Source organism: Eurytemora carolleeae, unplaced genomic scaffold, assembly GCF_000591075.1.
Source record: "Eurytemora carolleeae unplaced genomic scaffold, Eaff_2.0 scaffold319, whole genome shotgun sequence".
In the NCBI taxonomy this organism is placed as follows: domain Eukaryota; kingdom Metazoa; phylum Arthropoda; class Copepoda; order Calanoida; family Temoridae; genus Eurytemora; species Eurytemora carolleeae.
The window spans coordinates 110,531-136,693 of record NW_019396209.1 but is presented as its reverse complement, the minus strand read 5'-3'; the positions used below and the strand labels follow the sequence as shown (position 1 = coordinate 136,693).

General features: G+C 33.3%; 1 protein-coding gene across 1 annotated transcript; it reads left to right on the top strand.

The window, feature by feature from the left end:
- The first annotated feature begins 5,290 nt into the window (after positions 1-5,290).
- Positions 5,291-23,530, top strand: LOC111698228 (hemocyanin F chain). The gene is made up of 27 exons (XM_023468512.1): positions 5,291-5,398; positions 5,927-5,970; positions 6,385-6,480; positions 7,202-7,261; positions 8,496-8,600; positions 8,689-8,756; positions 9,216-9,307; positions 10,111-10,200; positions 10,741-10,840; positions 11,847-11,947; positions 12,310-12,398; positions 13,348-13,390; positions 14,091-14,180; positions 14,601-14,668; positions 14,973-15,125; positions 15,460-15,594; positions 16,047-16,138; positions 16,739-16,850; positions 17,361-17,539; positions 18,296-18,377; positions 18,635-18,703; positions 19,669-19,751; positions 19,942-20,012; positions 20,426-20,517; positions 20,962-21,054; positions 21,844-21,948; positions 23,243-23,530. The coding sequence occupies exons 1-27, from the start codon at positions 5,327-5,329 to the stop codon at positions 23,454-23,456; spliced, it is 2,598 nt and encodes an 865-aa protein (XP_023324280.1). The 5' UTR covers positions 5,291-5,326; the 3' UTR covers positions 23,457-23,530.
- Positions 23,531-26,163: the final 2,633 nt, after the last annotated feature.

Genomic DNA, 26,163 nt, shown 5'->3' with positions numbered 1-26,163 from the left:
AAATATACAAAAGACTTTTTAATTAAAAAAAAAGAAAGTCCCTTCCCCCCCCCCCTCCAATGAAAGCTGGTCAGCTTTAGGTCGTGTATCCACTATCCAGGTTTTTGCTGACCAAACACTTTTCAGAGAGATGAGTCAGGATATTAATATTCAGATCCATAGATTAATAACAACACAGATAGAACACTAGATGTCGTATTTACAAGATTTAGGGGTTTTTCGTTCACAATAACCCTGAGGCAGAAGCCAAAAGGAATTACGCGCATGCTGCGTTGAAATACAAGACAGAGAGAGAGCCTATTCTACGCCGCATGCGCGTAACTCCTTTCGGCCTCACCCTCAGGGTTATTGTGAGCGAAAAACCTATAAATCTCACAAAGACGACATCTAATGATTTATCTGCGTTCTTATTAATCTATGTTCAGATCCTTAATTTAGAAATATTCGGATTACATTGATAGACCATTCTATTAATTAATTAATAGGGAGGTCGGTTGTGTACATCTGAGGTAAGCTTTACCTCTTCGTTTCCTTTCTCTATGGTTTTTCTGTTCGTTAATCAAGTTGCCTTTCGTTAAAGATCTCGATCTTTTTAACGGCATTAACGGTAGATAACCTAAATATTTGTTAACTTATAGCTGTCATCACTTTTGACGGTGTGTACGTAGGGCAGAACAACGTTCCGTTAACGGAACGCAGGTTTTCAAAAATTAACAGAAAAGAGGTTTAACGAACAGCAAAAGCCGTTATTTCTAAACCGTTAACAAACCGGATTAGCCATTTTAAAAAAAATTAAAAGTTGAAAAAGAAAAACGGCACGGATTAGGTTAGAACGGATTAGGTTAGGCCAGAATTGACTTATAATAAACAAATATGCAGTACGCTGTCGGTATAGTTTATGGCCTATAAATCTAGAAAAGGATTAGCGTACATAATCACTCATACACTATAACCTCGTTGATTAGACCGCTAAGGACTGGAGCTGTTAACGATAGTTGAAAATTTTCCTGTAAAGTCATTAATAAAATTGAGATCGTTAACTCAGAGTAAATTAAAAAAATGGTTAATGTCGTTAACGAAACGAACGTTCTATTCTTACCTTTGAAATTAACGACTACCTGAAATTTTTATATTATAACGGTTGGAACTTGCCGTTAACAAAACTGCTAGAAAAAGTTGGTACGTGCCCAGCCCTATGTTGTTGTTAATTAAAGTTGTACTTTTATATAATAAATGGAAGGGGTTAAATTTATTTTCAGAAAACGCAAATGTGGACACTCGAAACCATAAAAATTTCCGTTATTTATATTTGTTCGTTCTTTTTAGTTTTCCTTTTATTTTTTAACGATCTAACAAACAATATTTCTATAATTATGTAAACACTCATTCACATTTGTTTTTATGACTTTTTCGGCTAATGTAAATATGTTTATTGATGTGATTTAAAATCTTTCCTATTTTGAATTGCTTTAAAGAAAATGTCACTTTATTAGGAATAAAATAACATCTCCATTACTTCATTTTCAGTAATTGTATCAATGCAGTTAAAGCAAACCTCTTCATATTCAATTATTTTTTTTTTTTTTATACAAAATTCTTTCTGAGAAATCCAAACAAATACCTCTATGTCTTTAATGTAACCATACCCCCCTCCCTGCTGAGGATAGGTATAGAGCATGGAAAATTCTTCAGGACAAATCAACCCAAACCTGGCCCCCCCTCTCCCTGCTCCAGCCGCCTTATCTAGTGTTGCCCCCTACAGGGGTTGACCAGCCAGAATTAAGAATTGGCGGGATCTGGGTTCAGAACACAAAGAGGGAAAGAGAAAGAAGCCAGTTGTGCGCCAGCTCTCACAAGGAGAGGATGAAGACATTCGCCAACTCCCCACAGTGGCAAGAAGCAGTCAGTCCAAAAGAATAGAAAATGCTTGGACGGATTGGAGCTGTGGGAAAACAACATGCTGAAGAAGATTTGTTACCAGAACAAGGATGGTGCCAGAAGAGATATGTTGCCTGAGGGGATAATTGGCCTGAGGAGATATGTTGCCTGAGGAGATACGCAGCCCTGAGGAGATACCATGTTGAAGGTATCTAGCCAAGGAGTATCTAGCCAAAGGAGGTATCTAGCCAAAGGAGTATCCAGCCAAGGAGTATCCGGCCAAAGGAGTAACCCATCACTGAGTGCCAAATCTGTGTCTTTTGACTTTAGTTATTTATTCCTCATTTTGTTTCTCTTTAATATAAATGTTCAACTACTTTGTTCTATTATTAGTGTGTGACTTGAAGACTACTAGAGTATTGTTACCCGCCTTTGTGGGTATCCTTTCAAATATAACATTAAGTCTGTTTTATCATTATTATGTAATTAATTGTATTTTTTTGTTGCAGTTTTAACTCTATTCTATATTGATGTTAAAATTTACTAAATAAAGTCCTGCGCTAGGTGTGACGTTTTATGTCAACAGTCTGATAATATAAGTGTAATAAATATAGTAATAAACCCGATATTTTGTAAACCTGAACATACCCAAAGTGAATATATATATATATATATTTATCTGTACCCTAACTACCTTTATTTATTTAACTATGTTCCTTAATTTAACTACGTTTATTAATTTAACTACGTTCATTAATTTAACTACGTTCATTAATTTAACTATATTCATTAATTTAACTACGTTCATTAATTTAACTGCGTTCATCATAATTTAACTACGTTTATTGATTTAACTACAATTTAGTTTCTATTATTAACATGTACTATAAAACCCAAAATATAGATCAGCTGGATATGAATCTTTGCTTTATTACGTTTAGACACGTATTATTTCTCGTGTAGAGAGCATCCAGTTCGAGAGCGTGTTGTATCTGAACGATACAGAAAGTGTTGTATCTGAATTGATACAGACTAAAGTATTATTGGTCAGACATTAAGTTCGTGAGCGAGTTGTATCTGAACGATACATACTAAAGAATACAGAGAGTGTTATATCTGGATTGATATAGACTGAAGTATTATTGGTCGGATATTGAGTTAGAGAGCGAACTGTATCTGAACGATACATACTAAAGAATACAAAGAGTGTCATATCTGGATTGATACAGACTGAAGTATTATTGGTCGGATATTGAGTTAGAGAGCGAACTGTATCTGAACGATACATACTAAAGAATACAAAGAGTGTCATATCTGGATTGATACAGACTGAAGTATTATTGGTCGGATATTAAGTTAGAGAGCGAGTTGTATCTGAACGATACATACTAAAGAATACAAAGAGTGTTGTATCTGAATTCATACAGACTAAAGCATTATTGGTCAGATATTAAGTTCGAGAGCTAGTTGTATCTGAACGATACATACAAAAGAATACAGAGAGTGTTGTATCTGAATTGATACAGACTAAAGCATTATTGGTCAGACATTAAGTTCAAGAGCGAGTTGTATCTGAACGATACATACTAAAAAAATACAGAGAGTGTCTTATCTGGATTGAAAAAGATTTAAGTATTATTGGAGAATATAGAATTCGAGAGTGGGTTGTATCTGGATTGATACAGACTTAAATGAACTATTGGAGTAATGTATGTTACATAATATAAAAATATCAGATGTCTACATTATCAAGTTGAAAGGATAAGAGAGTGGAAATTTTGAGTTTATGGCAAAAACTCAAGGCCCTTCATCAGACGAGTATCTGAATCCTAGGATAAACCTAGGATTAAGTAATTATAGGTTTATCCTACATATTAAGTAATCCTAGGTTTTATCCTACATATTAAGTAATCCTAGGTTTATCCTACATATTAAGTAATCCTAGGTTTATCCTACATAGTAAGTAATCCTAGGTTTATCCTACATATTAAGTAATCCTAGGTTTATCCTACATATTAAGTAATCCTAGGTTTATCCTACATAGTAAGTAATCCTAGGTTTATCCTACATATTAAGTAATCCCAGGTTTATCCTACATATTAAGTAATCCTAGGTTTATCCTACGATTAAGTAATCCTAGGTTTATCCTACATATTAAGTAATCTTGAGTTTATTCTACATATTAAGTAATCCTAGGTTTATCCTACATATTAAGTAATCCTAGGTTTATCCCACATATTAAGTAATCCTAGGTTTATCCTACGTTTTAGACTTATCGCACGATTACGGAAGTACTGTTTCATCAGTCATAAATCCATCCTAAAAAGAGGCATTGGTGGAGGACCTGGGCCCACGGGCACCACCCTAAGCTCATGGAGGGGGAGGGCCGCCCCCCCCCAGGAAATTTATGAAATGAAATAAAACATCAAGGGAAAAAAAGACACCACGAAAATATAATTGAATAAGTGACTTGAAATACCCGTAAAAATTGTTTTCTCATCTTATTTATCCTGTAAAATTATACATATAAAATGTGAGAACTAGAGTTTACAGATAGAAAGTAGGAGAACTAAAGTATACAGATAGAAAGTGAGAAAACTGGAGTTTACAGATAGAAAGTGAGAAAACTGGAGTTTACAGATAGAAAGTGGGAGAACTGGAGTTTACAGATAGAAAGTAGGAGATCTGGTGTCTACAGATAGAAAGTTGAGAACTGGAGTTTACAGATAGAAAGTATGAGAACCGGAGTTTACAGATAGAAAGTGGGAGAACTGGAGTTTACAGATAGAAAGTAGGAAAACTGGAGTTTACAGATAGAAAGTAGGAGATCTGGTGTCTACAAAGTTGAGAACTGGAGTTTACAGATAGAAAGTAGGAGAACCGGAGTTTACAGATGGAAAGTGGGAAAACTGGAGTTTACAGATAGAAAGTGAGAAAACTGGAATTTACAGAGAGAAAGTAGGAGAACTAAAGTTTACAGATAGAAAGTAGGAGAACTGGAGTTTACAGATAGAAAGTGGGATAACTAGAGTTTACATATAGAAAGTGGGAGAACTGGAGTTTACAAATAGAAAGTAGGAGAACTAAAGTTTGCAGATAGAAAGTAGGAGAACTGGAGTTTACAGATAGAGAGTGGTAGAACTGGAGTTTACAGATAGAAAGTAGGAGAATTGTAATTTACAGATAGAAAGTAGGAGAACTGGAGATTTCCTACTTTCTATCTGTAAACTCCAATTTTAGATAGAAATTAGAAGAACTATTAGTATTGCATTATAAAAAGGGCATTTTTATTTTTAGCTAAAAAACGGATATTTGATAATTTGTGAAGTGTGAAATTACAAATTCCTTTTGCTAGTTTCCGTACTGCAAGTACAAATAGTACAAGCGTACTGCAAACAGTATTGTTTACTTCTTTAATATTTAATCACAAGCCATCAGTAAGAAAACAATGGCTGGAGTGATAGTTTTACTTTTTCTTGGGTTTCTAGGCCATTCTCTCTATGCCGGAGTAGTTTATCAGGTACACAAGTTTATTTATTTAGACAGAGAGATTCATCTGACACGAGAGTTATGCTGAAAAGTATTGAACTGCTCTTATTTATTTAGTTTTTTAGTAATGTTTTGCTTCACTTTTGAATTAATTTTAAACATGAAAAATGAATGAAAACGTTCCATTTGAATTGCCAACCGTACTTGTTTTTCTGAAAGGGACTATACGTGTAATTTCAAGTGACCTCTATATGATGACAATGCTCGATCTAACACTGTACCCTTGCAACCCTAATCTGATCAGAAATGTGGTATACCGTCGTCTTTCTTGATCGTATAGTGTTTATTTCTGGGGGTTTCCTCTTAAAAAACAAGAAATGCGCAATTGTCACTTTTGCAGAGAAACCGCAAATGAAATTAAACATGTGAAATAAACCCAATTATTCATATCTAATTCATACTTAATCATACAAAGCTTTCAAGGGTACCGTTGCTATCTTTGCAAGGAGGGTCACTAAAAATTACGTTTACAGTTCCTTTAACTAATCTTATTTTCTAGACCGGGGATAATGGATATGGTGATCCTAATACCAACAGTATTAGGTATTTTGTTTTCTTTAACTAAATCTATTTTATTTTAAGATTTTATTATTCATTCATAAAATCTATTCAAGCCAGCAAAAATTTAGATATCTGAACGGAACTGTTATGCCACCAAATTCTTTATATTTTTTTTATGAATTATGCAATTGTTACATTGATTAACGGGTTTACATTTTTTTTCATAAGTTATCCCTAACAAGGTGTTTAGGGGAAAGGCAGGAATGTCACATTGGTCCAACACTATACTATTGTATAAAAGCTTAATTTTGCATTTGTTACTTAGATTCAGTCCCTTGAGATTTGAGAATGAGTTTAAATTCTTTTCTTAAGTTACCTCTAACAAGGTTTTAGGGGGGATGTCTTATTGGTCCCGACCCTTGACACTGTTCAAATCCTTTGAATGTTTATTTTTAGACCTGTTGGGCTGAAGGGTTATCTAACAATAGATTGTGTTGATTCTGTAAATGGACGTCAAGTTCTTATACTCTCCCTTTTACAAGGACTAAACAGGTGAATTTGAACTATGTCTGATTCACAACAGTACCTTTTAACCCTTAATCTGGAAATATTTTGTTATTTCATTTTTTCAGGGTTTCTTACAAAACCAAACTTGTAATGGTAACATTGTGAATCAGACACCTGATCCTACCTGTAAAAAAATATCTCTAGAAATAACGACAATAGTTCCTTTTAATCCCATTGTTTAGTAACTCAGGAAAATACTGGCTTCTTTAACATTCCTCCCAGAAACTGCAGTACTGCAGTACACTAAATTGTTTACATTCCTCCCAAAAACTGCAGTATTGCAGTACACTAAATTGTTTACATGCCTCCCAAAAACTGCTGTACTGCAGCACACTAAATTGTTTACATTCCTCCCAGAAACTGCAGTACTCAGTACTGCAGTACGTACACTAAATTGTTTACATTCCTCCCAGAAACTGTAGTACTGCAGACTGCAGTACACTAAATTGTTTACATTCCTCCCAAAAACTGCAGTACTGCAGTACACTAAATTGTTTTCATTCCCCCCAGAAACTGCAGTACTGCAGTACACTAAATTGTTAACATTCCTCCCAGAAACTGCTGTACTGCAGTACACTAAATTGTTTACATTCCTCCCAGAAACTGCAGTGCTGCAGTACACTAAATTTGTTTAGTTACGTTATATTTTTTAATAAATGCTTAAATTGTACAAATTATTCTCTTAAAAATTGTATTTTATTTCTAGGCCCTACTGGTATCCAACCTTTGATAACAAGGTTCAGCTGTATCTCCCGGAGAGTTTAAGGTAAGCAGCTCATCATTTTTGGAGCTCTATTTGATTCATAGGAAATTAACTCTGTAAAACATATTTCTGAGTAAATAAGAAACTAATTAATTTATACAATGTTTCTCTATATTATACCGTATCTTACCCTTAAAATTGTTAGAATCAAAGCTATCGATTGTTAGAATCATAGCTATCAAATGCTTTTTGATAGGATAGAATTTTAATAATTGAAAGAATTATATTAATTTATTCTAGAAAGTTATGAATTCATCTTGTCATGTTTTAACGTCTAAAAAACTATTGCTCACATACGCTTAACAGTGTTTATTTTAAAGAACCTGAAACTTAGTTTAATTAAGGAATGTACCTCTCTTTATTTACTCCCACAGATCCTTTCAGGTATTGACCACCCAGCTAGTATCTGCAGATACAGCTAAAGTTCTACCAGATATAGAGATAGTAAATACTATTTCAGGAGTACTGACCACAGCTATAGTGCTACCAGATATACAGATAGAAATACTATTTCAGGAGTACGGACCACAGCTATAGTGCTACCAGATATACAGATAGTAAATACTATTTCAGGAGTACGGACCACAGCTATAGTGCTACCAGATATACAGATAGTAAATACTATTTCAGGAGTACTGACCACAGCTATAGTTTTACCAGATATACAGATAGTAAATACTATTTCAGGAGTACTGACCATAGCTATAGTTTTACCAGATATACAGATAGTAAATACTATTTCAGGAGTACTGACCATAGCTATAGTGCTACCAGATATACAGATAGTAAATACTATTTCAAGAGTGCTTCCTGATACAGCTTTAGCTCTTCTAGATATATAGATAGATAATATTAATTTATGAGTACGGACCAGCTATTTTTCCAAATACAGCTTTAGTTCAGATATATAGATAGAAAATATTAATTTGAGTACTGACCATCTAGTATTCCTGATACAGCTATAGTTCAGATATATAGATAGAAAATATTAATTTGAGTAATTTTAGGAGTACGGACAAGCCAGCTAGTATCCCTGATATAACTAAGTTCTGCCAGATATATAGATAGAAATACTATTTCAGGAGTGCGGACCAACCAGCTAGTATCCCTGATATAACTAAGTTCTGCCAGATATACAGATATGAAATAATATTTCAGAAGTGCTGACCACCCAACCAGTATTCCAAATACAGCTATAGTTCTGCCAGATATACAGATAGAAAAAAAAAAATTTCAGGAGTGCTGATCAGCCAACCAGTATTCCAAATACAGCTATAGTTCTGCCAGATATACAGATAGAAAATAGTATCATCTACAGGGAACAGCTAATTCATATTACAAGGTCAGTATTTATCTATTTCGAATATGGTTGGAACTTCTAAATAAATCAATTTTACTGAAACCTTCGGATTTCAAATATTTCTATTTAGAAAAGCTGATTGCCTGAAAGTGGGACGGGAAGAGATGGTTTCTTCGTCTGATCCAAAATTTCAGACTTGTAAGTAAAAGATTGAAATTATGGGGGCAAAAGTTTTAAACCGTATTTGATTCAAACCTGACAGATATCCAGTTTTGGTCATATCACGGGTTGGCATCTTCTCCCCCTGAATCCAGTTTTGGTCATATCACAATTCACGGGTTGGCATCTTCTCCCCCTGAATCCAGTTTTGTTCATATCACGGGTTGGCATCTTCTCCCCCTGAATCCAGTTTTGGTCATATTACGGGTTGGCACCTTCTCCCCTGAATCCAGTTTTGGTCATATCACGGGTTGGCACCTTCTCCCCCTGAAAATATCGGTGAATAATACTATTTTATCACACAACGTATTCTTGACTAGGTAATTGTGAATTAAATAAAAGATTTGATTCTACCATCGTTAAAAGTTTTTGACTCTCAAAAATTATCAAAAGTTTACTTTCTCTTTACTCTAAACCTCTTAAATAAAATTTTTATAGCTGTTTCTGCCATCGTATCGTTAACCCGTGGATTTAAAACTTATGTTCAAGTTCTCAGTTTTCTGGTTGTTATCAGGGACCAATGCAATCAGGTGAATAGAATAATAGGTCAGAGGTATCCTTGGACCGCTTGATCTCAATATTTAATAAGGGTACTTTAATATTTGATCTTTTCTCGATTGTTCAGGAAACAACCAACACGGGATATGAAAGAGCTATTAAATAAGTCCGTCCGCATAAAATGGAGATCAGAGATAAATGCTTGATCTCTAGTCTTTTCATAAGTGCTAACTTCAGAGTGTTTTTAAATAATATAGGAATTAAGTGATCACTTTTGTCGTCTTCCACCAACTTTGCAATTTTTGAATGTTCGTATTTACTATTCAACTACTGTACAGGGAAGTTAAGGAAATTAAACTGTGAACAATTTTTCCTAAACAAATTAAGAGCTAGCAAGGGATGTTTTGTATGCAAAATTGGTCGAGGGAACCCGTGCTAAAGTAAATTTTGAACTTACCGAATGAGTTTTTGTACACAATTGTATCGTCTTTTGAGATGAAATTGCTCAAATGATGCCGCTCATTTTGTGACTTCATGATTTTTACGTTAAATAAATATAGTGATGGGGGGGGGGGGGCGAAATTTGAACCATAAATTCAAAAGTACACATACAGTCCAATTACCTAACAAGTACTACTTTATCTCTCCTTCAAACAAAACTAGCTGAAAAAAAACGCAAACTAATGTTTTATGTTCTTCACTCTTCAGTTTCAGATTTTCATAGTGTGATAGCTCAGAGATTAAGGGGGGGGGGCACTGCCCCTTTGCCCCCCTTTGTACGCCCTTGTGGCGTTAATTTAAGATTTTACCTTAAAATTATTTATATTTTTCTTAGCTTGTGTTTGCCGCGGCAGTTCAACAAATTATTCAGAGTAGAACAGATTTACCAACCTATCTTCCTGATCTTGCTAGCTTATATCCACAGGTAATATATCAACCAACCTACCTTCCTGATCTTGCTAGATTATATCCACAGGTAATATATCAACCAACCTACCTTCCTGATTTTGCTAGCTTATATCCGCAGGTAATATATCCACCAACCTACCTTCCTGATCTTGCTAGCTTATATCCACAGGTAATATATCAACCAACCTACCTTCCTGATCTTGCTAGCTTATATCCACAGGTAATATATCAACCAACCTACCTTCCTGAGCTTGCTAGCTTATATCCACAGGTAATATATCCACCAACCTACCTTCCTGATCTTGCTAGCTTATATCCACAGGTAATATATCAACCAATCAAATTTCCAATTGTGTTTTAATTAAAGGAATTTCTTGCCACTAACACAAATTTTCTAATCCCTTCATCTGTGCAACCTAGTCTTGTAAATCTTTGTTAAATCAAAAAATCTAAGTGATATACCAAAGGTTTAAAGATTAGGTTGCACAGATAAAGGAATTGACCTATTTGACCTATTTGAAAATAATCCTAATAAAATTTTTTATTTTTTTCTCAGGAATTTTTCCCAGTTGGTTACCTAGGAGGAGAGGGTAATAAGCATTCCTGTGCCTGCTTACCTGAACACAAGAATGGAAACTGTGTAGATATTTTCAAGGGTAAGAGCTAATAAAAATATTTTAAAGGAGACTGTTCACGTAATTTTGAGTGATTTGCCGTTAACAACGATACTCTTTTATAGCTCTTTTTCGGATCAACTATAAGTAAGATATTGTTACTTTTTTCTTAAAAAACAAAAACCCTTATTTTCTTCCTGTGCCAGTCTTGCATAAATCTGCAAGTGATTTAACTCAATAAAGGCTGAGGGGTCTGATCCTATTTATAGTCTAGAAAAAGGCCATAAAGAATAGGTAAAGGGTTGAACTGCATGTTCATAGTCCAATTTTTTATGGCCAGCTCGAAGAAAAAAATTAGACCGATAACTTAAATAGTTTGGGTGCTAGGGAGGGTGCAAAAAATGCCTAAAAAAATAACAAAAAAATGAAAAAATATATATTTTTTGAAAAACAAATATTGAAGTGTTTGAAATGCATGTTTTTAGATTTGTAGCTTTAGTCCCAAAAAAAGTTATGGGCTATTTCAGATTTTTTTCACAGACTTTTTTTCCGCCCTGTGCCCTGTACTATTCATAAAGTCACAAAATTTCACGGTCATAGTGTTAAAAATGATAGTGCTAGTACAAAGAAACTACCGGGGGGCTGGGTGCGCCCCCCCCCCCAGCCTGTTTAGGATTAACAAACAATCTTCAGTAAGAAAATCAAAAAATTCGGAAGGGTAAAGGGTCATAAAAATTAAAAGAATGTTTACTTAAAATTACGTCGACATAAGAAGACGTCAGTGGTGCTACAGTAGTGCAGGATGCAATGATGCTATAATAAGCAAGAATATTGATGCTTACTGCAGGTCTTGTTTATTGTATTTAGGTTGTCAGTGATGCTACAGTAGTGCAGGATGCCATGATGCTACAATAAGCACGAATATTGATGCTTACTGGTCTTATTTATTGTATTTAGGTTGTCAGAGGTGCTACAGTAGTGCAGGATACAATGATGCTATAATAAGCAAAAATATTGATGCTTACTGGCCTTATTTATTGAATTTAAGGTCGTCAGTGGTGCTACAGTAGTGCAGGATGCCATGATGCAACAAAAAGTAAATCCATTGATGCTTACTGGTCTTATGATGCTTGCACCGAACCGAAACAGGTCTTTGAGTTTTTTCAAACCCAAAAGTTTTTTCGAAATTGATAGATTTCACCATACGTTTCTGATCATATATCTTTACATTCATTTATAATTCTTTATGAAATTTAAATTATTTGAAAATACAGTAACACAATTTTCGGATTAGGAACACTTGGAGTAAGTGTGTTCTATGAGTATCTATATACTCGTTCAAAAATTCAAAAATAGTTGATTTTGCTTATTAAATATTTGGAATAATTCTTAAACATGTGATTTTTATTTTAATCTCGCATGGTAAAAGACTTAACAAACTTTGTCTCTATTTCAGGGCTTAGATCTTATTGCAAATAATTTAGTAAAATTTGGATTGCTTTTTTGTCAAGGTTGGTAAGTATGTGGAGATTACCTGGAATAAACCTCCATTCAAAACTCTTCCTGATTCTGATCCTGAGAGTTTACTTGGCTATTGGAGGTATTTTAAATTGATTTTAATACAACTACTTTACCGTAAGGACTACCAGAAACTCTTAAAATATGACTATCCAAAGTTGGTTTGTTATTAATCTTTGTGACAGAAACAATCTCAAGAAAGGACGAGAGGCAACCCAGACCGAAATATATTTTCAATCAATGTGGAACTAACTCCTATTTTTTTACTTACAGGTGTTTGGTCCATCACTATTACCGAATTTTAAGTCTTCTGCTTTTGAATAAAGTCTTTTATGGTTTTTGAGTATTTGACAAAGAAATAACCAAGATTACAATTTTAGGGAAATCATTAATATAAGGAAACAGACTGCAGTATTAATTTCTTGGCTAAGCCTGTATTGTACACCTATTTAAAAATATTACAAAATAGAAACGGTTTAACAATGGCCTTTAATTTTTAGATAATTAAAAAAATTTGGAGAAATCCTAAGACTTAAAAACCCAAATGGCATTGAATTAAAATTGAAGAAACTGTTCGCATTTCGCCAGGGGTCCATATAATTTCATTCCGATTCCAAATGGGATAAGGGCATGAAAGTACACATTCTTTGCCATTGTGACTTTGGTAAGTTTTTGTTTGCGTGTACTACACTTCAGAAATGTGTACTGCATTTGTAGCGTTAAAAGATGTAAATATTAATATTAGAGAAATTAGGATATACAGAAAAATAAACACTTTCAGTATACACTATACATTCTGCAGTATGGAATTTTTCCTACAACTTGGCATCATACTTCCAATTGTGTACAACAAAAAGGCTTAATATATTAATTAGATGGAATTATAAGGACCCCTGCATCTCTCCCTGGTAACAATTAATAGAATTAAACGAATTTTTCTGAATAGGCGCTGTACATTAAAATTTTAATTAACTTGTTATGTCCACGTTGTGAGAAGATTACTGCTAGAGCTTAATTCTATATATTTTCAGAGAGGATCCCACTTTGAACTCTCATTTTGGATCCTGGTTCCAGGTAAACTTAACATTTTGGATCCTGGTTCCAGGTAAACTCTCATTTTGGATCCTGGTGCCAGGTAAACTCTCATTTTGGATCCTGGTTCCAGGTAAACTAACATTTTGGATCCTGGTTCCAGGTAAACTGACATTTTGGATCCTGGTTCCAGGTAAACTCTCATTTTGGATCCTGGTTCCAGGAAAACTAACATTTTGGATCCTGGTTCCAGGTAAACTGACATTTTGGATCCTGGTTCCAGGTAAACTAACATTTTGGATCCTGGTTCCAGGTAAACTAACATTTTGGATCCTGGTTCCAGGTAAACTAACATTTTGGATCCTGGTTCCAGGTAAACTCTCATTTTGAATCCTGGTTCCAGGTAAGCTAACATTCTAAACTATTATAATATAAAGGGACAATTAGTCGTAATTTCAAGTCACCCTTCTTGTCCAATTCAGTGTTACCTAAAAACGCCCTGACTGATTAAGAATGAATAAGATATCCATGAGTTTTCTTTCTAAATACTTTATTTTTCGCTTGTGTAATTCTAAAATTTATTAATACTAAGATACCACATTATTAATCAAAAGGTTTAAAGGGTTCCGTTGTGAACCAGGTCTTCCTCTTGTGAAAGAGGGTCACACGAAACTTATTTGTGGGTTTCATTTACCAAACAATGACTTGTGAATTTTGTATCGTGCAAAAAAAATCTTTTTAGAGAGTGAATGCTCCTGCAACTTTACAGCCTGTGTTTGGGTTTTATAGCATGCTGGATTTCCCCCAGGATTCTATGGATGGGTCGAGTAAGGTAGGAATAAATTTTCTAGGGACATTTTGATTATTAATTTGTTACTTGCTCGGAAACCCAGTTTTGCCCTGAGACTAAACTTTCTCGAACTAACTCACCTAGAAATGTTAAAGCCAAGCAAATAACGTTTGCCCATTGTTCTACCTGCAGTTTCAAAATTTAAGACGTTCATTTAAAAACATTAAACAGAAACAGATTAATATTATATCATACTTGTGATCTCGGTTTGTTTGGTTATCCGATCATAACTCATGAACCCTTTGACCGATTTTGCCTCAAATTGATTGAATAGCTCGACAGAATCACGCAAATGTTCTTTGCTTCCGCACGTTGGCTTGAACGTTCTCTTTTATTTGTTAGTATAATGTTATAATTGTATTGGCTTGTTTCAATGTTTGTTTTTATTTCTTTTATTTTCAGATTGACAGAAGTGGAGAAATTGAGTACGCTCATCACAAGAACTTAATCGGAAGATATTCTCTAGAAAGGTATTTTTTTGATTTTTCTTGTTACAAATGATAACTTTAAAAATGTGAATTATTTTATTCTTCTCGATTTACTTAACACATTTGACTCTCCCCACATGACGACGTTACACGTTAACAAAATTGCATGGAGATGTTTATTTCTTATCTGATATTTAAGATGGGGTTCTATCAAAATGACTATTTATAATGCAAAGAAAGAATTATCTGTTCGAAAGTCTAAGTCTTCCTTAAAGTGGATCCGTTGTTTTGTAAATTAGGTGTGTTACTTTTATATCAAGCAATCCTTTTTGAAATTCATATTTAGGATTTCCAATGGTTTGCCTCGGATTGAAGTATATGGCCCCTTGGAGTGGAGTTTCCCAGTCCCTATTGGATACAACTCAAAGCTGAAAAGTGTTTTGAGTTATGGTATATCTGGACTCGGATACCTAGCTAGGCCTGACAACTCTATATTCAGGTAGTTTAAAATGAACCAGAGGAGTTGACACAACTTCCCCCCCCCTCCCTATCTCTTCCTTTCCCTTTATCTCTGCAGCATGAACTTGGGGGGTCAAATGAATCTCGGGGTGGTCAAACCCTGCAGGGACAACAGGGATCAAATGTTTATCCTTAAATTTTAAAATCTAACGTTGGATATCGAGATTAAGACGTGTTTAGATTAATAATACTCCAAAAGTACTGACTTTAGATAACCTTTTTACAATTCAAACTTTGAAATTAAAGAAATAGAAAATTATTTTTCGTGGTGTAAATCTGTTCGAATGAATTTGCTAAAATGTTCTGTTTCTTAGACAAGATTGGATGGCGGAGATCATGGAACGATCAGCTTTAACCATGATGGCGTCGGTCAAAGATAAACAACTTTACGATCATCTTGGTGGAGTTGTTCCTCTTAGGGCCGAAGGGGGTCGAGACTTAGGAATCAAGTAAGTGGTGTTAGGTGTAGCTACTTAAAGGGACTGTACAGATAAGTTTAAGTAACCCTCTATGTAATGTCCGACTTACTATGGTACTCTGATAAGTTATGTCTAATCTAACAAATATTAGATATCCATGTTTTTGGTTCTCTACACTGTTCATCTTCATTTGTGGTATCTTAAAAGAAGTAATGTAATAATTTTCCGACTAAATCTTCCATACTTATTTTCAGATTAGGTTTATGTTTTTTTTTACATAGAGTTGAACCCTCAATTAACAAGTTTTAGCTTGAGTATCTAGTTCAGATTAGGCTTATGTTTTTTTTAAATTCCAGTTAAATCCTCAATTAACAAGTTTTAGTATGAATATCTAGTTCAGAACATTCGCCAAAAGTAGGAAATCTGTAAAAACAAAAGCTATTTTCCTCGACTCCTTAGTTTGATATTTTTTATGTTTTTAGTGACTTCATGAATTCCTTTATGAGCTCTTATACTGATAGTGTAAATCAGATGTACTATGGAGATACGATGCACCAATCTTACATATTCCTAGGTAAAAATATACAACCAATCTTACATATTCCTAGGTAAAAATATACAACCAATCTTACATATTCCTAGGTAAAAATATACAACCAATCTTACATATTCCTAGGTAAAAATATACAACCAACCTTACATATTCCTAGGTAAAAATATACAACCAATCTTACATATTCCTAGGTAAAAATATACAATCAATCTTACATATTCCTAGGTAAAAATATACAAACAATCTTACATATTCCTAGGTAAAAATATACAACCAATCTTACATATTCCTAGGTAAAAATATACAACCAGCGTATAAAGGAATTGAGTCTTTGTCACAAACTCTGATTTTCTAATCCTAATATCTCTTCAACCTGATGGTGAAAGCTGTAATATTTCAAACTTAGATTATTTTATCTAAAATAATTCATAGTTTGAAATATTAAAGGTCGCAGACATTGGGTAGCAAAGATATAGCGGTAGGAAAATCAGAGTTTGTGGCAAAGACTCAAATACTTTAAATCAAAATTTTGTTACTGGAAATATTCAGACCATGATTAAACCTTTAAACCTTTAAATCTAATTTCATGATTAAACTTAACCTTTGATTCTAATTTCTTAGGTTTGATGAGAAGTGTGTTCGAAGGAAATAATATTACGCAGTTTAATCTTGAAGGAGGGATTAATGCTCTTTATAGTCCCAATACTTGTCTCAGGGATCCTCTTTTCTACAGGTAGTGATTCTCGTTTCTACAGGTAGGGATTCTCTTTTCTACAGGAAGGGATCCTCTTTTCTACAGGTAGTGATTCTCTTTTCTACAGGTAGGGATTCTCTTTTCTACAGGTAGGGATTCTCTTTTATACAGGTAGGGATTCTCTTTTCTACAGGTAGGGATTCTCTTTTATACAGGTAGGGATTCTCTTTTATTCAGGTAGGGATTCTCTTTTATACAGGTAGGGATTCTCTTTTCTACATGTAGGGATTCTCTTTTCTACAGGTAGGGATTCTCTTTTCTACGCGTGTTATTCTCTTTTGTACAGGTAGGGATCCTCTGTCATATAGGTAGGGGTTCTCTTTTCTACAGGAAGGGATTCTAATTCTACAGGTAGGGATTCTAATTCTACAGGTAGGGATTCTCTTTTCTACAGGTAGAAATCCTTTTTACAGATGTGGAACTTTCTTTTAATGGTATTTATGTCTCAAGTCCCTTATTGCAAAGAAATAATGTTTTCTTCCTTTTTAGGTTTAACAAGTTTATTTTGAATGCGTTTTCCCACTATAAAGCGAGCCTGCCTTTGTATACTGATGCTGAGCTTGAGTTTCCTGGAGTTGAGATTCATGAGCTTACTTTCCAGTCTACAGGGGCTCATTCAGCAAACCAGCTCATCACGTTCATGGAGAAATCTGAGATAGGATTAACAGGTTATCTATCTATAAATTTGGCTTGTCTGTCTGTTTGTTCGTATCCAATAAACGTCAAAACGGCTGAACCGATCGGGCCCAAATTTTTTGTGGGACATCACGTGACCACAGGGCACAGGGAAGGTTTATGAATGATAAAAATTTTTAAAAAATGTGTTTTAAATTCATATTACCAGCTCAGTACATTTATGGAGATATTTGAGATAGAATTAATAGGTTAAATATTCATATAACCAGCTCATTGCATTCATGTAGAAATCTGAGATAGGATTAACAGGTTAAATAATCATGTAACTGCAGCTCGTCTGATTCATGTAGAAATCAGAGAAAGGTTTAACAGATTATATATTCATTCAACCAGCTCGATTCATGTAGAAATCAGAGAAAGAATTAACAGATTATTATTATATCATATTTGTGAGGTTCCATGGGCACCCAAGAAATTATATTAAAAAATAATTCTGGTGAAATCCGACTATTTCAAGTTGGAACAGTTCAACCAGCTTGTTTGATTCATGTAGAAATCAGAGAAAGGATTAACAGGTTAAATAATCATGTAACCAGCTCATCTCGTTCATGGAGAAATCAGAGAGAGGATTAACAGATTATATATTCATTCAACCAGCTCCTTACAATCCTGAAGAAATTTAATAGGAATGAATAGAGATCAGTTAGCTTTCGTGAACCAGTGTATTTTCATTTATTACATTTAATCAAGTGCCTAAATTCAGGTTTTGACGATCATGTTTGTTTCAGGTTTGGATTTTGATGATATAGGTGAACCAGCTGGAAAGGATCTGTACAAAAATCCAGTTGGTTCTATTGTAAGATACGAAAGGTAATTAGTGTTAACCGTCAATCTTAATTTTTGGGTCTTTTTTGAATATATTTCCCTCGGGGTTAAAATTTGGTACAGTGCATAAAAAGCAATTTTTTCAAAAAAATTTAGCATGTTAAGCTGTCTTTTTCCTTTTTTTTGGTAAATGTAATGCTATATCTTGTAATGTAATGTAAACCTGTTTAAATCTTTACATGGATTAGCATAAAATAAATATTTAGATCTTAAAAAAAGGTTTTATAAAAATAATAATCTAGGTTAAATCATCTTCCATGGGACTACAAGGTCAAGATACATTCAGAGGAAGAAACTGCAGGATTTTTCAGGTTTTTTTTCTGTCTATTGTACGGTTTCCTAGGTACAAATCGTGGATTTCTTCTAATGGTTTGCTGGATATAAATTCGTGGATTTTTTTACGGTTTGCCAGATGTGAATTTGTAGATTTCTACTGAAGACGTATGCATAGATTTTTTTATCCAGTTCAGGATACAAATAAGTCTTTTATTAAAAATTCCCTGAATTAATCCCGTTTATTAGCTTTCTGAACTAGATACGTAATTCTGTTAAAGCAAATATTAAAAATCTCGACTTTTGAATTTCTAAAATCTTTCAACATTTATGGACTGTCCAATTATAAGAATATTCTGATGAAGACTTATTTATATATATTTATTTTTTATTTATCTAGATAGAGTCAAAGATGTTTTGTTATGCCTGAATCCTGATACGAAGTATACTTTTAGAATGCATGTTCCTGATAAGTTTACTTTAAATTATTCCTGATTCCTGATACTGAGTTTCTATAGATTGTTCCTGATTCCTGATAATACTGAGTTTGTTTAGATTGTTCCTGACTCCTGATACTGAGTTTCTTTAGATTGTTCCTGACTCCTGATGCTGATATTGTTTAGATTGTTCCTAATTTCTTATGCTGAGTTTGTTAAGATTGTTCCTGATTCCTGATACTGAGTTTGTTTAGATTGTTCCTGATTCTTGATACTGAGTTTGTTTAGATTGTTCCTGATACTGAGTTTGTTTAGATTGTTCCTGATTCCTGATACTGAGTTTGTTTAGATTGTTCCTGATTCCTGATACTGTGTTTGTTTAGATTGTTCCTGATTCCTGATGTTGTGTTTGTTTAGATTGTTCCAGTTTTGTTTAGACTGTTCCTGATTCCTGATGCTGAGTTTGTTTAGATTGTTCCTGATTCCTGATACTGTGTTTGTTTAGATTGTTCCTGATTCCTGATGCTGAGTTTGTTTAGATTGTTCCTGATACTGAGTTTGTTTAGATTGTTCCTGATTCCTGATGCTGAGTTTGTAACTAACTATATCGACGATGTTGTAGAGATAGATAAATGGCCTATTCTACTTCGTAAGTATTATGTTATGTGTGAACTTCTTATATAGGGACCTCAGATGATATTTTATTTAAATAGGGCATACCACATTCACAATGATATTTAAACTTTTAGTAGAGTAAAATCCTAAATTTGTCATACAAATTTTTTAAATTCCGGGGAACTTAAAATAGAATGTTTCTTATTAGTTGGTTTTATATTTAGAAAAGGGAACCAAGGTTTATACAAGGAATCCCTCCACGACACCCTTCACCAGGGAACCAATGGTTTGCAAGGTACTGCTTAATACTAGTTTACTCTCCTCCTCATATCTCCGAAACATTTAATAGATTAACTTTCATCTTTATATTGATGTAATCTCTTTTTCGGGCAACTTGTAGCCGATAGACCCAGGGAGTGCTCTTTTTCCATTTAAAATATTCTAATTTGACTTGGTTGACGATTACAGAATTTAATTTCATTGCAAAGTTGGGTTTCTAATCGTTAAATAAACTTATTCCTTAAATTTAGGACTGGGGTTTCTAATCGTTAAATAAACTTATTCCTTAATTTAGGACTGGGGTTTCTAATCGTTAAATAAACTTATTCCTTAAATTTAGGACTGGGGTATCTAATCGTTAAATAAACTTATTCCTTAATTTAGGACTGGGGTTTCTAATCGTTAAATAAACTTATTCCTTAAATTTAGGACTGGCCCTGCAGCTATCAGGAGAATCTTGTATCCGGATTTGGATATAATAAAACTGAGGATATCTTCCATGTGAACTGCGGTATCCCTCAGTAAGTAAATATGAATATTTATTTCAAATGACACTAAACACTTGATTCACAATGGTACTATTGGGATATTTTTAATTTTAAAGCGAAAATTTATCCACTCTTTATTTGTCTTCGCCATGCATAATAAGGATGTAGAGAATCTTTTCAAAGGTTAGAGTTTTAAACTAAGTCTAGATTCCCTTTTTTGAAGTCTAGATTGCCTTTCTTGATGATCAAATGATTGCCTTTCTTGATGATTAAATTGAGTGATCGCTTAGTATTTAACAGATAAATTAAGCGATCACTTACTATTTAGTAGATTAAATTGAGTGATCACTTAGTATTTAACAGACTAAATTGAGTGATCACTTAGTATTTAGCAGATTAAATTGAGTGGTCACTTAAGCATTAAACAGGTTAAATTGTTATTGACTAATTTTATAAACTTAGAAATTAAATGTTTAGGAACTTGATGTTACCCCGAGGCTCTAAGGCTGGTTCCAGGTTCCGTATGTTTGGAATAGTCAGCCAATTTCTTGAAAATGATGAGGCTCTGCTGTAAGTTTTTAGATGTCGTCTTAAACAATTTTTCTATTAAGTATTGAGTGTTTAAAGTCATTAAATGTTGTGAATTGTTTATGGTATTTAGAGCTGTACACTTCAGACCTTATCTTCCTTGTTGTGAATTTTTTATGGTATTTAGAGCAGTACACTTCAGACCTTATCTTCCTTGTTGTGAATTTTTTATGGTATTTAGAGCAGTACACTTCAGACCTTATCTTCCTTGTTGTGAATTTTTTATGGTATTTAGAGCAGTACACTTCAGACCTTATCTTCCTTGTTGTGAATTTTTTATGGTATTTAGAGCAGTACACTTCAGACCTTATCTTCCTTGTTGTGAATTGTTTATAGTATTTAGAGCAGTACACTCAGACCTTATCTTCCTTGTTGTGAATTGTTTATAGTATTTAGAGCAGTACACTTCACACCTTTTCTTCCTTGTTGTGAAATGTTTATAGTATTTAGAGCAGTACACTCAGACCTTATCTTCCTTGTTGTGAATTGTTTATAGTATTTAGAGCAGTACACTTCACACCTTTTCTTCCTTGTTGTGAAATGTTTATGGTATTTAGAGCAGTACACTCAGACCTTATCTTCCTTGTTGTGAATTGTTTATATTATTTAGAGCAGTACACTCAGACCTTATCTTCCTTGTTGTGAAATGTTTATGGTATTTATAGCAGTACACTTCAGACCTTATCTTCCTTGTTGTGAATTGATTATGGTATTTAGAGCAGTACACTTCAGACCTTATCTTCCTTGTTGTGAACCGTTTATGGTATTTAGAGCTGATTGGTCTGAGTTAAGCAAGTATGCCTGGGGAAGCTGTGGAACCAACCCTGGTGTTCCTTATCCTGATTCGAGACCTATGGGCTTCCCATTCGATAGAGTGTAAGTTGTTATATATATCTCAACCCTCCCCCCATAAATATCTCTTGCTGAAATGGGAAAATTTGGTAAAATAAAATGGGATGCGAGATGTCAATACGCGTTCTCGTGTTTAAGTGGATTAATATTTCTTTATTATGTTTGCTTTCATCTTCTGTGCAATGAGAACCAGAAAACTGGAGAAAGAAGACGACATGAAAGTATTACTTGAGTGCATTTGTTGTTAATACAAAACGAGTGGTCTTACTATGAAGTTCTAAAAAATGGGTCTGTTTACACTGTACAATTGCTCTGTTCATTGTTCTGCTCATGTTCATTGCCTCATGTTCATTGCCTCATGTTCATTGAACTATCTAAAGTCCTAACTTTAGTCTAAAGGTCGTCTTCCTTTCTGAGTTTTCTTGCTATTACTGTAGTGTGCTGATGAATGTTGCCAATTAATATCAAGGAAAAGGGCGTATGCAGGAATTCATTCAATGGGGGCAACCTTTGAAACTTTCAATAATACCTTCAGATACAGGGAGTTCCACGAAACATTAAGAAAGCATGACGACTTGAAAGCCTTTTTGAGCTTTGAATTTATTAGCAACATTCAACCATAGATAAAGATAGATTGCGCATAAGACGACATTTTTCATCTTGAACGATATAAATGTACAGAGATGTTTTAAAGATATTCCTATTATATAGATTAACTAGGTCGGTTGTGAACATTGGCTGTTCTTATGTCATTGAGTACTTGTGGTGTACATGAGTTCTGTAGAGAGAAATTTAAGTTAGTTTAGTTCTTCTCATGTCCTTCTTCGGTTCTCGTCAATATGATATATATTGATTCTCAAAATAAAATTCACTCCTGAAATCCATTAAAACACTAAACCACCCCGCTTATCATTGAAGTACACTTTGACCCCTAGAAGTATGAGTTCGCGGACTGTACAATTCTTGGTGATTTTGCGTACATAAGCTATCTATGTTTATTTATATATCTATGCATTCAACCCACTTTATGGTTTCAAGAATCTCACATTTTAATCATATGAAAGTCGTCTTTGATCCTTAAATTTATTAATGAGGCTCTACCTATTTCAAGATATATTATTCTTGAAACACTGGACATTTCCAAAATGTGGCCTGGCATATTAGTGCTGTAAATATTAAGAATTTCGTTTAGATTTTAATGTTTTAAACTCAAATTCTTATCTCGGGTGATAAATGCAGCAAATTTTATCAAATCAAAGACTACCTTTAAGTCGTCTTCTTACGGTCAAGTCAAGAATAAATGTTATTTTTATTTTAGTCCAGTTTGTTCTAAGATGGACAGCTACTCTCATTCTGACGATGAATGTTACGGACATGATGCTCGAGCTTACAGCAATGGTCGATCCAACATTATTCTTCAAAATATTGTTATCAAACATGTTAACAGTTCCACCCACACCCCCACCATCCACACCCACACTAGTCCTTACATGGCAAAGAAGGAGGGGGAGAAGGAGGGTTTAACCTTTTGAATTAATTGATTAAAATTTTTATGTGATATCTATGTATTTTTATTTTTCTCCAAATATACATCTAATCTTTAAAATGTTTAAATTGGAATTAAGCGATCTTAAGGCGTTTTAGATGACGTTATAAAACAAAAAGTTTTAATAGTAGCTTAATTATATTTTAAGAAGTGAAATGGCTTAGTTTACATTGCACAATTGATGTGTCTGATGTTCATTGAGCTATTTAAAATCTTAAATAAGTCTCAAGGTCGTATTCCAAATTCATAGTTGTCATGGTTCTCTCCTAGCATATTGTTGAAAAGGAGAAATTTTTATGTTTTACATGAAACCCGCATTTATTTCTGAAAATGTTTTAATTTGTCGAGAAGTTGTTGAATAAGGTTACAATGGGGAAAAATTAATTTATTATTTTTCGGTATGTTTTTAGAAGACGACATTTAATGTCCGTGTCAAACTCAGGGTCTAGGATCTAATCCGTAGATGGCTTAGAAAAATCAGGCACATGTTCTTAACTGAATACTTTTACAGTATCTGCGAAAACTAATTTTAAAAAAATCAGGCACATGTTTTTAACTGAATACTTTTACAGTATCTGCGAAAACTAATTTTAAAAAAATCAGGCACATGTTCTTAACTGAATACTTATACAGTATCTGCGAAAACTAATTTTAAAAAAATCAGGCACATGTTCTTAACTGAATACTTTTACAGTATCTGCGAAAGCTAATTTTAAAAAAATCAGGCACATGTTCTTAACTGAATACTTTTACAGTATCTGCGAAAGCTAATTTCAAAAAGACTACAATATGATATTCTTGTTGCCCTTTTATAACATGGTTTCCTGTTTTTTCTTTATAGTAAACTATTTATAAAGACACCATCAAAGCAAAGGCAGAACTTCAAATCGAAGTTTGGGCTAATTAAACCAAAATACAGACCATGACTTATCATATTTTGAGGGGTATTTGACGGAATCATTAAAAGTATCTAACATTTTTTTTAATGGAAAGAAATCCATTCCATTCTCCTTGCGATTAGATTGTCACACTATAAATGGTAAGAACTCTAGGTAATTTCAGAGGTAGTAACTATCAAAGAGCCAAGAACAGATTAATTGATGCTTAATCGCTCACAGGGAAGAGAGAATTATAACCAATTTAGCTTAGTTAATCCGTCCATGAGTTGATCTTAATCCATTCATTAAAAGTTTACAGAATCCATCTCGTCGAGTATATTATTTTTACAGAAATAAGCATATTTTTTTTCCTTATTATTGTTCAGATTAACTGTTTTATCTCGTTAACCTAAAGTAGGATGCATGTAAGACTAAAATCCTGTATGGTTCCAATCATTGATTGAAAATCAACTTATTCAGTGAGATGGGTCTGTGGACACTACACAATTGCTGTGTTTATGAACATTAGACTATTTGCAATTATAACTTGAGTTTCACAGTCGTCTTACTATTCCTCAGTTGTATGTACTGTACTGTATCATTCTCTATGCTTTTGTTACATAACGATATATGCACCAAAATTTTACATTCATAAACCAAAACTTAGCATTCATAAACTGAAATTTACATTATGAAACTAAATTTTACATTCATAAACCAAAATTTTACATCATAAACTAAAATTAACATTCAGAAACCAAAATTTTACATTCATTAACTAAAATTTACATTAGGAAATCAAAATTCTACATTTATAAACCAAAATTTCACATTCATAAATCAGAATTTGACAGTCATAAACCAAAAGTTTACATTAAAAAACAAAGTTTTCCATTCATAGCCCAAAACTTTACATTCATTAGCTAAAATTTACATTCAAAAGCCAAAATTTTACATTCATAAATCAGAATTTGACAGTCATAAACCAAAATTTTACATTAAAAAAACAAAGTTTTACATTCATAATCCAAAACTTTACATTCATAACCTAGAATTTTAATTCAAAAACCAAAATTTTACATTCATAAAACCAAAAATTCACATTCATAAAACAGAATTTTACATTTATGGGAACCAAATATTTCGCATGCATGATGCAACCACGGCCCATGTCTTCTTGATGGTTTTCGACGGACATTATAAATCTTAACTAAATTTATTCCGCAGCATCCCAGACATACAGTGTGTCCCGTGAAACATGACAGTTGGTAAATAGTTTAGAATGTCTTCTTCCTTAATTTGTTAAGTTGTTTAATACCAAAGACAATAATAAAAATATCATATAGAAGTCATATTACAGTAAAATTAACTACAAAGTAAAATATATTTGAGCAAAAGATTTTTTAACCGAAATAAACTGCAAACAGCCTTCAATATCTAATATTGTGTATGGAAGACGACATTCTAAACAATTTACCAACTGTCAGGTTTCGTGGGACACCCTGTCGTTACGAGCAAATACGGGTACATCGTTGAATTTAATAATTAAGAAGTTTCCAAAATTTGTTGTTATATTTTTTTGGCAACAGTTTAAAACTATTGAAACTATTAAAACTCCTTTTATCAAAATGAATAGAATGATTTTAAAATTTACTTAAGAATTAAAAAAATATTCAAAATCACTATTTTCAGTATCCCATTTTATGACTTTTCTAAAGAAAAAAACAAGTCATTTTTTTGTCCAAAAAAATCGTTTTTTATTTTATTCAATTATACTACTTTTATTAAATCCTACTTTTCACCTTTTTTTATGTT